The following is a 17,484-nucleotide window of genomic DNA, read 5'->3' as shown; positions in this document are numbered from 1 at the left end:
GTAGTAGTACTCTAAAGCAAAATGTTTGGTCTCGGCTTTGGCACTTGAATCTCCTGGAGAAAATTAAAATTTTCTTATGGAGGGCATGTAAAGATATACTGCCAACCAGCACAAAACTCAATACTAAAGGGCTCCATTTAGATACCTCTTGCCCTTTATGTCTCGCTCCAATTGATGATATTGATCATACCTTCTTAACTTGTCCTGTAGTTGTGCAGTCGTGGGCGCTTAGTTTCTTAAGTCAGAAGGTTCAACTGCAATCAGCTGATCATTTGACATCCTGGCTTCCCAACCAGCTTTTGCGACTATCAAGCAAAGAGATGGAGTTGGTGGGTGTTATTCTTTGGAATTTATGGAATAATCGGAATGGAGCAAACTTTGATGGGCCCTACAGAGATCCTCTTAGCTTGGTCTCCCTGTCCATAGCATTTCTGAATCAATTCCATGAAGCAAATTCCAAAGATAAGTGCAATACGCCTACCTCTCTTCAATCAAGGTTATCAATAGGTCATTGGATACGATCCAATGTAGGTTTTGTTAAGGCAAACTTTGATGGAGCTGTGTTTATGGATGATAAATCATCAGGGGTTGGTGTTATTATCCGAGATGATAAAGGAAGTTTTATTGCTGGCCTCTCCAAGAAAATTCTTGGGATATTGGAATCAGAAGTGGTTGAATCATATGCGGCCAAACATGCTACTCAATTACTAAAATCTTTCGGTTTCAATAAGATTGTTTTGGAAGGAGATTCACAAAAAGTCATCAAAATGTTGGACCGTTTGGAATCTGACGATTCATCATGTGGCTTGTTGATTGATGATACCATTGTCTTATGTCAAGATTTCATGTGCTGGGAAGTTTCATGGATTTCTAGGTCGTTTAATGTTCCTGCTCATAACCTTACTAAGTATGCTGTTAACCTTTCAGATTCTTGTATGTGGAGAAACTCTCCTCCATCTTTTATTTGTTCTGCACTTGTTGCAGATTCGATCTCATGATTAATAAAATTATTCTATTTTATTATCAAAAAAAAAAAATTAAGTTCATTTGTACCAATAAAACAGAACAACGAGAATCTGTAACAGCTCAAACGTGTTCCCAATCAGTCTTTTATCATTCATTCATCAGTTTGTTGCATATTAATCCATCTTTGCCTTCACAGCTGATGAAATTTTCAATTTCAAATACCATGTGGGCATTTTGGACATCAACATTAGCAAACATTTTTCTACTGCTCCAATTTGCCATGAGCTTTCCAGGAATCCACGTTTCACTTTCAGCTGCAAAACAATTTCAAAATGAGACTGATCACCTTGCTTTGCTTGAATTCAAGCATCAGATATATGACGACCCGTTTGGAGTGCTGAATTCCTGGAACCACTCACAATACCATTGCCAGTGGGAAGGAGTCACATGTAGTACTCGACATCAAAGGGTCGTAGCCTTGACTCTGATGGATAGGCAGTTATCTGGAACTATATCTCCTCACATCAGAAATCTAAGCTTCATGCGGTTCATCCAGCTTGGGGAGAATCAATTCCATGGTGAGATTCCCCAAGAATTCGGTCGACTCTTCAGGCTAAGAGTTTTGAACCTGTCAAGCAACGCACTCGGTGGAAAAATCCCTGCAAACCTGAGCTACTGCTCACAGATGATAACTATTATCCTAAACAGGAACAAGCTCGAAGGCAAAATTCCAATTGTTCAGCTGAGCAATTTGAAGAAGCTTGAAAATTTTCATCTTGATACGAACAATTTGACAGGTGAGATTCCCTCCTCCATCGGGAACTTATCATCACTGACCACACTTGCTCTAGACTTCAACAATCTGGAGGGAAATTTGCCCAGCGAGATGGGGCTCTTAAAAAACTTTGCTATATTAGCAGCTGGAGGAAATAAACTATCTGGTATAATCCCTGCCTCTATCTTTAATTGTTCAGCCATTATTGCCATTTCAGTACCCACCAATTCCTTTCATGGCAATCTCCCAACCAACATAGGTGTCACCCTTCCAAATTTGGAAGGATTATATCTCGGGGCAAACAAATTTTATGGAAACTTTCTAACTTCAATCACCAATGCTTCTGGGCTTGAGGTACTTGATCTTTCCAGAAATAAGTTTGAAGGCCAAATTCCAGCTAATTGAGGAGATCTCACAAATCTTATAGTATTTGATCTTTATGATAATCTCTTCGGCAGTAAATCTACCGGAGATTTAGATTTTGTTGCATCATTGATCAACTGCAGTAATCTAAGATCTCTTTCCTTGAGTGGCAATGAATTTGGTGGTAATATACCTAAGGTCTTGGCCAATCTCTCAAATCAACTGGCTGAAATGTACTTGGGAGCAAACCAACTGTCGGGAACCATTCCAGAAGGATTTGGAAATTTTGTCAACCAATATATTCTTAGCCTTGAAGAAAACTCTCTTTCTGGGGTCATTCCAAGAGATATTGGTAAATTAAAAGATTTACGTAGTCTGCGGCTGGACCATAATGAATTTTCAGGACAGATAGTCTCTACTTTAAGTAACAGCACCACCCTGTACCATCTGGATCTATCAACCAACCATTTTGAAGGGGGGCAATGTATTTGGCAATGTTCTTGTGAACTATCAAAATTTGCAATATCTGGATATATCTCAAAACAACTTCACTGGAATTATATCACCACATTTTTTGCAGACACAATCATCGCTGATATATATGAAATTAGGTGAAAATTCGTTTAGCAGTTCTCTGCCGCCTGAAATTGGAAAGCTTATACATTTGGTGGATTTCAATGTTTCCCACAACCACCTTGTTGGAGATATATAGTTATCACTTTCTGATTGTTCAAATCTGGAGAATCTTTCTATGCAAGCCAATTTTTTCCAAGGTACAGTTCCACCAAATTTGGCTTCTTTGAAGAACATCCAGCAATTAGACCTTTCAAGTAATAAGTTGACTGGTCCAATACCAAAAGAACTTGAGAAGCTCCAATTTTTGAGATACTTAAACCTTTCCTCTAACGACATTGAGGGCGAGATACCAAACACAGGAGTTTTCAGCAATGCGAGTCAAATATCATTGATTGGCAACAACAAACTCTGTGGAGGCATTCCAGAATTGGAGTTCCCACCTTGCCCAGTGATTAAGGGGAAAAACAGAGGAAAGTTTAAGGTTATCATATTGCTGTCCATTGTTTTACCTGCAACTCTGGTTCTTGGTATATTGTGGTTATATTTCTTGGCATATCAAAACAGAGAAAGAAGAGTGGCAGCCTGGGTCTCTATCATGTCCACAAGAGTCGATAAGCATTTACAAATTTCTTACCATGAACTTCATCGTGTAACTTCAGGATTTTCTCCAGAAAACTAAATTGGCTCAGGTAACTTTGGAACTGTCTATAAAGGAAGGCTAGAAAACATGGCAATAAGCTTGTAGCGGTCAAAGTTCTTGATCTTCAAAAGAATGGGGCTTCCAAAAGTTTTAAAGCCAGAGTGCAAAACATTGAGAAATATTCGCCATAGAAACATCGTCTCTATCATGAGTTATTGCACCAGTATTGATTCCAAGGGTGATAAATTCAAAGCTCTAGTCTATGAGTTTATGGAAAATGGAAATCTGGACTTGTGGCTGCATCCTGCAGAGACAACTGATCAGGCAACTGATCAGGCAACAAGCTCAAGAAGCCTTAATCTTCTTCAGATGCTAAATATTGCAATTGATGTGGCTTCAGCATTGCAGTATCTTCACAACCACTGCGAAGCAGAGATTGTTCATTGTGATGTAAAACCTAGTAACATTCTTCTTGACAATGATCTTGTTGCACATGTGGGTGATTTTGGATTGGCAAGGCTTCTCCCAAAACCCATCAACATATCTTCCGAGCAGGGAACCAGCAGTACTATTGCTATTAAAGGAACAATCGGTTAAACAGCCCCAGGTAAATACAAACTCTTATGGTCACTTAAATTGTACACAAACTATTAAGGTTTAGACATAAAAAAAAAAAAAAAAAAACATAGTACTATTATTTGGCTCTTTAACTCATTCTTTATTTCATTGTGAAGCGGAGTAAAGGACTTTGGGAGATACAATAGCTGATTCTCTTTATTTAATTTTTTTCCTTCTCAATTTTGTCATGTCACACTTTCTCTCCATTCATCTCGTTTAGCATATTTAGAATAACTTTTTAATATCACTTTTAACTCATTCTTTGATATTTTTTAATATGTATATATACATATATATAATTATTGTTCATTTGTCATTTATCATTTTCAACTGTTGATTTATCATATCATTTGATAATTGCATGAATAATCAAACTCACAGAGTATAGGTTAACAAATATATTCATATGGAAGTAGCCGTAAATAATTGATTCAGTTTCAGTCCCTTAGATAATTTTCCCTATTTTCTTTAGTTTTTCTTGCACAACGTAACAATAATATATCTAAAAACAAAAATACAGAGTACGGAATGGGTGTTGCGGCATCAACTTTGGGAGATGTCTACAGCTATGGAATTCTTTTGCTAGAGATGGTCACAAGGAAGAGGCCAACAGATGATATGTTCATGGATGAGGTTAATCTGCACAATTATGTTAATAGAGCCTTGCCTGGACAAGTTTATGAGATCGTGGACCCCTTGCTTCTTTCTAAAGCAGAGATGAAAACAAAAGAATGACTCCTGGAGAGGATAAAACTGAGGGTGGAAGAGAGATCGAGTGTGCTATTTCCCTGTTGAAAATCGGGCTCAAATGCTCAGAGAAATCGCCAAATGATCGTATGCACATGAATGAAGTTGTCAGAAAATTGCATCATATTAAGGATGTTTTTCTTGGTGTCGGGGCGTATCAAAAAAATCTTGAACCTTTATAGCCACAGGTACATACAAGAATTTAATACGGTTCACAAGTTGAAGTTCATTTCTTCTATTTTAGATGAGCAATTTTATTCTTGATATCGTCTTATAAGCTAACTCATTCTATTATTCGGAATCTAGTTGACAGGTGCCGAACCTGTGCAATAATAATAAATAAATAGATAAAACCTAATTACCACCAAAAGGGTTCGGCAACTAAATTTCTCTCCAGTCCCTGAGGAAACAACCCTGCTTGCCACTGTCTACTAGTTAGTGAATTTAGTCAGATAATTAATTTGGATATATCGGATTAAGCAAACTCTTCGGAAATAGGGTGAATCAAGTAACCCATTGCACACCTAGAGTCCCTACTCCAGTACCTAAAATTGATTATTGACTACTTTTGGTGGTAGTTAGGTTTTATTTATTATTATTGCATAGGTTCGGCACCTATCACCTTTCTTTCTTTGTTCATTTTCATGGCATTTTCGCCAACAGACTCAAGTCTTCTAATCCTTGCAGAAAAGACATGCAGTGTAATAAAATACAAGTTTAAAAAGTTAAAATTATAGAATTAAAAAGTAAGTCAACAGCAACTATTTGATCCTTCCTAACAAGTTTTTTTTTTTTTTTTTTTAATAATTTCCTAACAAGTTTTTGAGTTAAGTGGATAGAGACTTAAAAGCAAGTCACTATCAATAATTTGGTCCTTCCCACTTATCGTAGACGAAAGTATTTTAGTAGACGGACAGCCATAGACCTGAAAGAATAATAAATTGTGGCCACCAACATAGAAATTGCGAGTATTCGGATTGGTCAATATTGACGACCCAAATGAGGGTTTAGCAAAACTTTGAATCTCATTTTTGCTGAAAATTGCAAGAAGAGAAATTTCTTTGTTGCTTCTTCCATACCCATCAAATGAGATTCTTAACTGTTTTGATTGCAGACTAAAGTGGAAAGTGAAGGCAAAGACCAAAACAAAGCAAAATGGACAAAATATTGTCATCCCAAAGTATTGTCAAGAGTGTAATTTATTTCAACAAAAACCAGTGCCTTTCTCCAGTCAACCTCCCCTCATCACGCCTTGTACTTCTCAAGATGACAATCTCGACTATAAGAATAACAACTAGTTCACTGGAGAGTCGCCCCCCCGGAAAGAGAGAGGTGGGGTTCTCACAAGGTGTGATGATGTCCAGGTTGTTTAACTTGTGAAATGTACAAGGATTGGTGGAAAGTTGGTTGATGATATGGTTAAACGCATTAGCCACCAATGCAAGCGGAGAGATTGTAAAGGAATTGATGTGCAGTTGTAGAATTTGTGCAAATTATTGAAAATCATGCGTGAAAACAATCCAAAAAACTAACTTGAAGAATCAAAATCTCACGACTCATGCTACAAACAAATTTGGAATGATAGATTAATATGAAAGTTCTAGCAAAGTTTTATCCCAAAAGCTTTATAAACATCCACTGATTTCATATATTGCCACATGACCCCCTAATGTTTCAAAATATCCATTTCACTTCTATAATTTTATGTAAAGTAGAAATGTGACCGAAAATAACCTATGTAATGTCATTAATTGAAAAATCAATAGTGCTCTCATTATATGTTAAGTTAATCGCTGGTTTAACTACCTTGTATAAAAGCATAGGGGAATTATGTGGATAAATACAAAAATCATATGGACTAAAGTGTATATTTATATAAAACATTGGAACATTACTTTAATTTTTTTTTTTCTAAATGTAGCAGACACCAGATATGCACATATTACATTAAGTCAACATAAAAAAAAAACTAAAAATTATAACATCAAAAAACAAACCGTTCTTTTTTAAAAAAAATTAAAAATTTTTCAGAAAATGGCATTAAAACAACATAAAAATAGGGAAAAATAGGGAACAGATTAAACAGAACTCACCTAAGCCAACCGACAGATTCTAGCATATCAAGATGTGTGTTAATTGGGAAGATCAAGTACTCCACACAAATGAAGGCTTCCTGTTAATCATAATCTCTGGTAGATGATCACATTAAACAGGAGGATAATCACATAATCTCTGGTAGATGATCACATTAAACAGCACGATAATCACATTAATCCCAGCTTTCACGGTTTGAAAAGTATTAGATATGCGTAAATTGCAAGTTGGTGGAATCTTACTGAACATTTCTGTATTGAGTTCTGACAACGAGGTTTAACCCCAAGAATACACCAAGAAAATTAAATCCCATTAGTTCCAAATGTGTGGGCTATATACAAGATTCTGCAACAGCTCAAAACATTCTTCCCATTCCACAGAAACTTTTATCATTCAATCATCAATTTGTTGCAAATTAATCCATCTTTGCCTTCACAGCTCATCGAAATTCCAAATACCATGTGGGGATTTCGCTCATCGACATTAGCAAACATTTTTCTCCTCCTCTCAGTTGCCATGAACTTTCCAGTAAGCCATGTTTCAGCTACTAAACATTTCCAAAATGAGACAGATTGCCATGCCCTGCTTGAGTTCAAGAATCAGATACATGATGACCCGTTTGGAGTACTGAAATCCTGGAACCACTCACAGCACCATTGCCAGTGGGAAGGAGTCGCATGCAGTGCCCGACATCAAAGGGTCATTGCCTTGACTCTGAGGAGTAAGCAGTTGTCTGGAACTATATCTCCTCAGGTCGGAAATCTAAGCTTCATGAGGTTCATCCAACTTGGGGAGAATCAATTCCATGGTGGGATTCCCCAAGAATTCGGTCGCCTCCTCAGGCTAAGAGTTTTGAACTTGTCAAGTAATGCACTCGGTGGAAAAATCCCAGAAAATCTGAGCTACTGTGCAGAGATGATAGCTATTGACCTAGCCAATAATAAGCTAGAAGGGAAGATTCCAATTGATCAGCTAAGCAATTTGAAGAAGCTTAAAGGAATATATTTCACCAAAAACAATTTGACGGGAGAGATTCCCTCTTCCATTGGGAACTTATCATCATCATTGAACGCACTCGGCCTTAACTTCAACAATCTGGAGGGAAGTTTGCCTCTAGAGATGGGGCTCTTGAAAAGGTTGGTGCAATTATTTCTTGCAGCAAATAAACTAGCAGGTATTATCCCTGCCTCTATCTTTAATAGTTCAGCCATTACTTCCATTTCAGTAACCGACAATTACTTTCAGGGCAATCTCCCAATTAACATGGGTCTCACCCTACCAAATCTGAAACTATTAGCTGCTGCGGAAAACAATTTCTCTGGAAACTTTCCCACTTCAATCACCAATGCTTCTGGGCTTGAGATACTTGATCTTTCCCAGAATAAAGTTGCAGGGCAAGTTCCAGCTAATTTAGGAGATCTGACAAATCTTCAATTATTAAATCTTGCTGTTAATTTCTTTGGGAATAATTCTACCGGAGACTTGGACTTCATTGCATCAGTGACCAACTGCAGCAATCTAAGAATTCTTTCCTTGAGTTACAATAATTTTGGAGGCAATATACCTAGAGTCGTGGCCAATCTCTCAAATCAACTCACTGCATTGTACTTGGGAGGAAATCAACTGTCAGGAACTATTCCAGAAGGGTTTGGACATCTTGTCAAATTATATATCCTTGCCCTTGAAGAAAACTCACTTTCTGGGCTCATTCCAAGAGATTTTGGCAAATTACAAAATTTGCAACTTCTGAGTCTGCACTATAATGAGTTGTCAGGGCAAATAATCTCTACCCTATGTAACGCCACAGCTCTATACTACCTGGAATTATCATTTAACCAGTTTGAAGGGGATAATATATTTGACAATGTTCTTATGAACTGTCAAAATTTGCAATATCTGAATATATCTCAAAACAACTTTACTGGAATTATATCACCACATTTTCTGCAGACGCACTCATCACTGATGTACATCAAAATAGGTGAAAATTCGTTTAGTGGTTCTCTGCCTCCTGAAGTTGGAAAGCTTATACATTTGGTGGATTTCAATGTTTCCCACAACCAACTTGTTGGAGACATACCCATATCACTTGCTGATTGTTCAGATCTGGCGAATCTTTTTATGCAAGCCAATTTTTTCCAAGGAACAATTCCACCAAATTTGGCTTCTTTGAAGAGCATCCAGCAATTAGACCTTTCAAGTAATAACTTGACTGGTCCAATACCCAGAGAACTTGAGAAGCTTCAGTTTTTGAGCTACTTAAATCTTTCCTACAATGACATTGAGGGTGAGATACCAAACACAGGGGTTTTCAGGAATGCAAGTCAAATATCATTGACTGGCAACAACAAACTCTGTGGAGGCATTCCAGAATTGGAGTTCCCACCTTGCCCAGTGATTAAGGGGAAAAACAGAGGAAAGCTGAAGGTTATCATATTGCTGTCCATTGTTTTACCAGCAACGCTTCTGGTTCTCGGTGCATTGTTGTTATATTTCTTGGTATATCATAAAGGAGAAAGAAGAATGGTGGCAGGATTCTCTAGCATGCCCCCAAGAATCGATGAGCTCTTACGGCTTTCTTACCATGAACTTGTTCATGCAACTTCTGGATTTTCTCCAGAAAACTTAATTGGTTCCGGAAATTTTGGAGCTGTCTACAAAGGAAGGCTAGAAAAACATGGCAACAAGCTTGTAGCAGTCAAAGTTCTTGATCTTCAAAAGAATGGGGCTTCCAAAAGTTTTAAGGCCGAGTGCAAAGCATTGAGAAATATTCGCCATAGAAACCTCGTTTCTATCGTGAGTTATTGCTCCAGTATTGATTCCAAGGGTGATGAATGCAAAGCTCTAATCTATGAGTTCATGGAAAATGGAAATCTGGACCTGTGGCTGCATCCTTCAGAGACAACTGATCAGGCAACAAGCTCAAGAAGTCTTAATCTTCTTCAGAAGCTAAATATTGCAATTGATGTGGCTTCAGCATTGCAATATCTTCACGACCACTGCGAAGCTGAGATTGTTCACTGTGATCTAAAACCAAGTAACATTCTTCTTGACAATGATCTTGTTGCTCATGTGGGTGATTTTGGATTGGCAAGGCTTCTCCCAAAACCCGTCAACACTTCTTCCGAGCAAAGAACCAGCAGTACTATTGCCATAAAAGGATCAATCGGTTATGCAGCTCCAGGTAATTATTATAATTTACAACCTTTTTATGGTCAAGATGTCACTTAATTGTGCACAGAAATATAGAACTTTTGGGACATTTAATTCTTTAAATTTTTTTTTTCACATTTACATGAGATCTCTAATCAGTAATCACCGATGCATAGTAGCTAATTTGTTCTAAAAGAAGGTCCATTATGCCCCAATCTAACATTTGATTAATTTTAATCACTTATATTTTTTTATATAGTTTTTGTTTTACTACCCAATAATAATATGTCTAGAAACAAAATCTCAGAGTATGGAATGGGTCATGCAGCATCAACTCAAGGGGATGTCTACAGCTACGGCATTCTTTTGCTAGAAATGATTACAGGAAGGAGGCCAACAGATGATATATTCGTGGGTGACCTTGATCTGCATAACTACGTTAATGGGGCTTTGCATGAACGAGTTCCTGAGATCGTGGACCCGTTGCTTCTTTCTGAAGGAAGAGATGAAAACAATCGAATTACTCATGGAGAGAAAACTATTAATGGTGGAAGAGAGATTGATTGCATTATTTCCCTGCTGAAAATTGGACTCAAGTGCTCTGCAAGATTACCAAATGATAGGATGCATATGAATGAAGTTGTCAGAAGATTACATCTCATTAAAGATGTTTTCCTTGGTGTCAGGGTACATCAAGAAAATGTTGAAGCTTAATATCTAAGGTATACTCGAGAATTTAATATCTACAAGTTGAAGTCCATTTTTTCTACATTAGGTAAAGAATTTTATTCTAGGCATAGGCTTGCAAGCTAACTCGTCCTACCAGTCAAAATCTATTCCAGTCCAAAAAAAGAGAAGTCGTGCTCACTAGCATGTAAAAAGATGGCTTCTCATACTAATGTATGAATTCTTAACTTGCAGCTGCTTACAGGTCTGAATCTCCAAGCTGAAGTTGTTAATGGGGTGAGCTAATGAAGAAGACACCTTTGGCTTTTTATTTGAAAAAAAAATAAATGGATGATTCAAACATATTCCTATAGTCTTTCTTTATAAGAATTAGATGTTCTTGGAGGCAGTCAATTGGCTCTATTCTGCTTGAACATCTTAATGCTTCCATATTATGCTTGGATCCAGTGCTTGCATAAAATACAATACATTATACTTACAATGCATAGTCTTGCTCCCATGATTGATTTGATTTACATGAGAACAACATAAGGGGATAAAATGTGAGGATCAATTGTACAATAAATACATATGTTCCCTTATTACCATGTCCATATATTGCTCAATTAAGTCACCTTGTCTCTTAAAGCTAAGGATTTAGCCATGGTGGGGCTCATACTTTTATGCCATATCTTGATGATTTTGAACGTAAAATGTTAGTAGGGCCTATTAAGTAACCTAGGGAATATCAGGCTGAAAGAAAAGTTAAAGAAGTAAATGAAGAGCAAGGAGAAATTTTTTTTTTTAAAAAAAAAGATAAAATGTTAAATAATTGGAGGAACAGCCAAGAAAAAAAAAATCAGAAGGGAAAAGGAGTGAACAATTTAGCTATGTGCAAGTCGCTTCCTCTGGCTCTAGCAGCCCAACTTAGGGTCAAAATTCGTGAGAAGCACAAATGGGGCAAAGTATCAATTGGGAACATTGTACAATTGTAGTAATAACAGACTCTCCATTAGCAGGGAAAAAGGAAAGCAAAAAAGTGTATAGGGGGCAAAGTGTAATATTTTGACAAAACTTAGATTGTTTTTTCAGGGAATGTTTTTACAAAATTAGTTCATGAAGCAAAGTGAAATACCGAATTATATGAAGGTACACTTTGTTGCTTTGATAATATCATTAAGGCTTAATCTTTTTTGCACCATTAATGAATATATTTATGAGTTTAGATGCATGCCACGCTATTTCAGTTTGAATTTAAATATCAAACTTTGCAAGCGTCTAAAAACCTACTTGTCTATATACCATTAATGATTTGTTCATTAAACAATCTCATTTTCAACTTGTTTAAAATAACACCATTATTTTAGCTTTTATTTGTGTTAATTGCACTTTGCACTCTTTGCTCCGACTACCATTTTCATTCTTAAACTACACTTTACTGTAAATTTCGTCCCGCTTAAATACAATTCTTGATGGAATGCTCAAAATTAATAGATAATTCCCATATTCCGTTAACTTATCATTTTAACTAAAATTAACCAGATGTATTGGTACATAAATGTCAATTCAAAAACCCTTAAAAGCTCTTAAAAATTAAAAGCATTTTCTTTTTCTTCCTTTGTTCTTACAATTTTTTCATTTCGTTTTCTACTGCCACCCAAAAGGTACCACCATCGCTGCACCATACAATCAATAGTTTAGGCCAAGTCTAACACCGGAATCAATAGTATGCATGTCTTTGTATCTCCATCATTGAAGACCAATATCCACATAATCATCCGCTACAAATATGTATCCAAAGGAAATCAAACCCCTATATCCAAAAAAAAATCCCAACTAAAAGAATTATTCTCAACCAAAACAACAACGACGGTACAACTAATGTTGCAGTCAATGTAAAAATTGATGAAAAAAGGGTGTGATATGAAAAAAAAAACAATTTTTCCTAACTACATTTGACTTTTGAATTCCTCGATTAATTTTTTTTATTTAACCAATTTCATGGGTAATCTTTTTTTTTTTTCAACAAACGAATTTCATGGGTAATCTAGGTTTGAAAATTCCACCATCGTTGGATCAGTTTCGTGGCTGTCATTTGAAATCCTTAGTACCCTTAAAGCTTAATGGTAGCAATTTCTCATCTCTGCAAGTTGGATGTCAAAAAACTCGTCGAAAAAACACTATTCTATAGTAGTAATAAAGTTTAAAATGCCATAGTCTTTAAGATCTAAGACAACAAGATGACTATGGAGTTTACTTCTTGTACAAGCAGGCCCATAGTCATTAAGATCTAAGACATCAACATTAAAACATCAACTATCAACTACGGAGTTCACTTCTTGTACAAGTAGGTCTAAACAATGGCCCATAGTCATTAAGATTTAAGATATTGCATAGTACATCTTTTTTGACTCGGTAAGAAGACCTTTAAACCTTTCAACAGTTGTAAGAAACACACACACCCGAATCTAAAGTGATTCCACCAGTTTACCCAAAAGGCAATTGCTGACTTCTGGGTAAACTCACGGACCGTAAATCCAAACACACGCATACCTCTCAAACCGATGTGGGACAAGATTTTGTGGGGAAAGGGAACGAGGGAAGCTTAAGGGCCTTAAATAAGAACCCACCACACACTACACTCCTCGCCTATTTTTCTTGTCTTTCAACAGTTGTAAGAAACACACACACCCGAATCTAAGGTGATTCCACCAGTTTACCCAAAAGGCAATTGCTGACTTCTAGGTAAACTCACTGACCTTAAATCCAAACACACGCATACCTCTGAAACCAATGTGGGACAAGATTTTGTGGGGAAAGGGAACGAGGGAGGCTTAAGGGCCTTAACTAAGAACCCACCACACACTACACTCATCGCCTGTTTTTCCTGTCTTTCAACAGCTGTAAGAAACACACACACACCCGAATCTAAGGTGATTCCACCAGTTTACCCAAAAGGCAATTGTTGACTTTTGGGTAAACTCACGGACCTTAAATCCAAACACATGCACACCTCTCAAACCGATGTGGGACAAGATTTTGTGGGGAAAGGGAACGAGGGAGGCTTAAGGGCCTTAATTAAGAACCCACCACACACTACATTTCTCGCCTGTTTTTCTTATCTTTCAACAGCTTTCAACAACTGTAAGAAACACGCACACACCCAAATCTAAGGTGATTCTACCAGTTTACCCAAAAGGCAATTGCTGACTTCTAGGTAAACTCACGGACCTTAAATCCAAACACACGCACACCTCTCAAACCGATGTGGGACAAGATTTTGTGGGGAAAGGGAACGAGGAAGGCTTAAGGGCCTTAACTAAGAGGGAGGCTTAAGGCCCTTAACTAAGAACCCATCACACACTACACTCCTCGCCTGTTTTTCTTGTCTTTCAACAGCTGTAAGAAACACACACACACCCGAATCTAAGGTGGTTCCACCAGTTTACCCAAAAGGCAATTACTGACTTTTAGGTAAACTCACGGACCTTAAATCCAAACACACGCACACCTCTCAAACTGATGTGGGACTAGACGATGTGGGGCATTTCAGATTAACCCATTGGAAAGCGCATAATTCGCGAAATACCCCTTTTTTTTATAAATCGCAACTATCCACTTCGATAAAATTTTACAGAGATACACTTACTTTGGCTCAATAAAATATCAATGATAGATTGGCTGAAGACAACTTCTAATTTGATTATAATTTTTTGGTTATTGAAGTGGAGGTGAAAATTAATTAGTCCATAATGCAAAACATTAGGAATTTAACTACTAATTGTGCCTTCCCATAATGCAGAAGATCACAATAGATATTCATAAACCTATTTCATCTCTGGACTCGTTTATAAGTTCATTGTCATGGATCGTATATATTCTTCATTATTGAGCAGACACTTTTTAATCCCAGCTTTCACGGTAGCAGTATCAGACTAGATGAAGCTTACTGACCATTTCTATATTAAGTTCTGACAACGAGGTTTAGCTCATTTTCCGCAGAATATACCAAGAAAATTATTTCCAATTGTGTGGGCTATACACAAGATTCCATAACAGCTCAAACATTATTGTTCCCATTCCGCAGAAACTTTGATCATTCAATCATCAATTTGTTGCAAATTAATCCATCTTTGCCCTCACAGCCCATCAAAATTCCAAATACCATGTGGGGATTTCACTCATGAACATTAGCGAGCATTTTTCTCTTACTCTCAGTTGCCATTAACTTTTCAGTAAGCCATGTTTCAGCTGCAAAACATTTTCAAAATGAGACCGATCGCCTTGCTCTGCTTGAATTCAAGAAGCATATATATGATGACCCATCTGGAGTGCTGAACTCCTGGAACCATTCGCAACACCATTGCCAGTGGGAAGGAGTCACATGTGGTACTCGACATCAAAGGGTGATAGCCTTGACTCTACGGCATAAGCAGTTGTCTAGAACCTGACAGGTGTCGAGTTTGTGTAATAATAAAAATAAAACCTAACTACCACTAAAAGCAGTCAATAATCAATCTTAGGTACTGGAGCAGGGACTCTAGGTATACAATGGGTTACTTGATTCACCATGTTCCCGAAGAGTTTGCTTTATCCGATATACCAGAATTAATTAGTTGACAAAAATTACTAACTAGTAGATAGGGGCAAGTAGGGTCGTCTCCTTAGGGATTGGGGATATTTGTCTCTCTAATATTCCAATTGGTAAAAAGAAGATTTTATCGGAATCAAGCTAAAAATAATTAAGCAATTCAACTAAAATGAATAATTAACTAGTACGAATGTAGACAGGAATTAAATCAAGAATAGATAAATTCTAGTCAAGGATACAACTACTCAAACACAGTCCATTCATCTGATCGGTGATGCAAAGGAGGTTCACTTAATTTATTAATAGGCTAGTTATAGTCGCCGACGAGCTCTAATGACCAATTTTTTCTTAATTTATTGACAACCAAGGTACGATCATTGATTACCCCTAAACTAAAAAATACTCCTTGGTACGACCGTAGGAATTACTTTTTCAATTGCATTAAGAACTAGAAAAACCTAATCCCAACCAATAACACGTTACAAGGGTTATTTAAATCAGATTGTATGTTCCCCTAGTGTGTAATAACGCTAGTTGCCACTAATATTAATCGATTAAACAATTACGAATTTAATTGACTAATTTGGCAGGAGATTAATAAGTCACATTGAACATCGGGCTTTTGATATCCAATTAACAAAATAATCCCATGAAAATTCAAGTAGACAACGTGCAAATATTAACAAATTAAGGAACACATGAAAACTAATTAGATCTCACAGATATTCGGGACTGTGCCATCGAGTTGATCCTTGACTAGATGAAAAGCTTAGCCGCGCCTCATGAGAAAATTCCCACGCAATTCAATCGAATTCAAAAGCATCTTTTTCGAATAGTCAAAGAGCATAAAAATTATGCTCCAGTCGAGATTAATGCCAATTGAAAAAGGAACTAAGACTAGTCAGTCTCAAGCTCTATTCCCTCTAAACAATCAAAAAGAGAATAAAAGTAAAAACTACCTCACGATTGTTTCCTTGTGTTTCGGAATTCTAGTACTAGTAAACTACCTATTTCTAGTAAAACTCTAGTCAGCAAAAAGAGAAGGAATCCGTTGTAGCCCAATGTGGAGCCCGACTTGTAGGTATTTTGGAAGCTTCCCACGTGTGGAGTATTTTCCTCACGAAAGTCTCCTTTTTAGCACTTATTTGATCCACTTCCTATAATTAGGGCCAAATACCAAATATAAGTATATGTTAATAATTAAAACAATATTTGGCAAGGACAAAGAGGGAAATTAACAATAAAATTACTAACAATTAACACCCTATCAATTCCCCCCACACCTAAATCATACTTGTCCTCAAGCATGAGAACAACTAAACTCAACAATGGCCAGCTCTCACGTCCTCTATTGTCAAGCTGTGCTTACACCAAAATCAAGGTTCAGTGGCTAAGTGTCAAGATATATTCCTCCCGGTTAGCTCCTGAAATCAGAGACTCATCCAATTCATGGCTAACTCATCTAGGAAATCAAAATCTTAAACTAGCAATAGTCAACAATTGGTCTAACTGACAACCAAAATCTCGACATTAAAAACCAAGGATCGGCAGGCTAACATGATCTTAAGCTTACATATTCTTCACATCTGTTTTATTTTCTTTTCTTTTTTCATTTTTTGATTTTTTTTATAGCGGCTTAGTCCCAAGCCATTCAAGTCTTTTGACGTGAACTCTAATGTTTTTAGATGAGAGAGCCCAGTTACTCAACTTTTCACCGCTTTAGGACCACCTACTCATAAATATCGTCACTTTTTTTTGACGGGAGAATCAACACTTGTGGTAAAGACTCCCGGTTACTGGGTGACAACACCAGCGGAGTAGAGCCATATGTTATTCACAACAAAATACCAAAATACCAGACAATTAAAGATCATAGCCCACGTCATCTCCGACATATGGAGAACTAAGGTCCGCAGGGGACCAATCCACACAACAGTTGCCAGCACAATATTTATATTGCCTAAACAAATTAGCCACTATTCGCACAAAGTCATTGAACTCATAGTATTCACCAAGACAATATGCTCTTACCTACCACCGAAGTCTAAATTATAGAATAAACCACATCTAGCAATAGAAGAATGAGTTGCCAGGCAATTGTTGATCACCAAGATAAGCAATACCAAAAATAGAAAATTAAAGAGATACTAGTCGAACCCCCCACACCTGAATGGCACATTGCCCTCAATGTAACAAATAAACAGCAAAAACAAGAAGAAGGGCAACGGAACTTCCCTGAAGTCAGGGTCACAGCGGTGAGTGAGGCAGAAATGGTGCTTGATGAAGCGGCAGCGA

At 37.1% G+C, this 17,484-nt stretch overlaps 2 protein-coding genes across 2 annotated transcripts; both read left to right on the top strand.

The window, feature by feature from the left end:
• Positions 1 to 3,452: 3,452 nt before the first annotated feature.
• Positions 3,453 to 4,673, top strand: LOC113735686 (probable LRR receptor-like serine/threonine-protein kinase At3g47570). The gene is made up of 2 exons (XM_072082991.1): positions 3,453 to 3,912; positions 4,459 to 4,673. Exons 1-2 carry the CDS (start codon positions 3,453 to 3,455, stop codon positions 4,671 to 4,673), a joined length of 675 nt encoding a protein of 224 aa, XP_071939092.1.
• Positions 4,674 to 7,915: 3,242 nt separating this feature from the next.
• LOC113735111 (receptor kinase-like protein Xa21) lies at positions 7,916 to 10,961 on the top strand. The gene is made up of 3 exons (XM_027262069.2): positions 7,916 to 9,963; positions 10,240 to 10,654; positions 10,854 to 10,961. Exons 1-2 carry the CDS (start codon positions 8,043 to 8,045, stop codon positions 10,644 to 10,646), a joined length of 2,328 nt encoding a protein of 775 aa, XP_027117870.2. The 5' UTR covers positions 7,916 to 8,042; the 3' UTR covers positions 10,647 to 10,654; positions 10,854 to 10,961.
• Positions 10,962 to 17,484: the final 6,523 nt, after the last annotated feature.

This window comes from Coffea arabica, chromosome 3c, assembly GCF_036785885.1.
Source record: "Coffea arabica cultivar ET-39 chromosome 3c, Coffea Arabica ET-39 HiFi, whole genome shotgun sequence".
Taxonomy (NCBI): domain Eukaryota; kingdom Viridiplantae; phylum Streptophyta; class Magnoliopsida; order Gentianales; family Rubiaceae; genus Coffea; species Coffea arabica.
The sequence above is the reverse complement of the archived record's forward strand: the minus strand, read 5'-3'. Positions and strand labels throughout refer to the sequence as shown.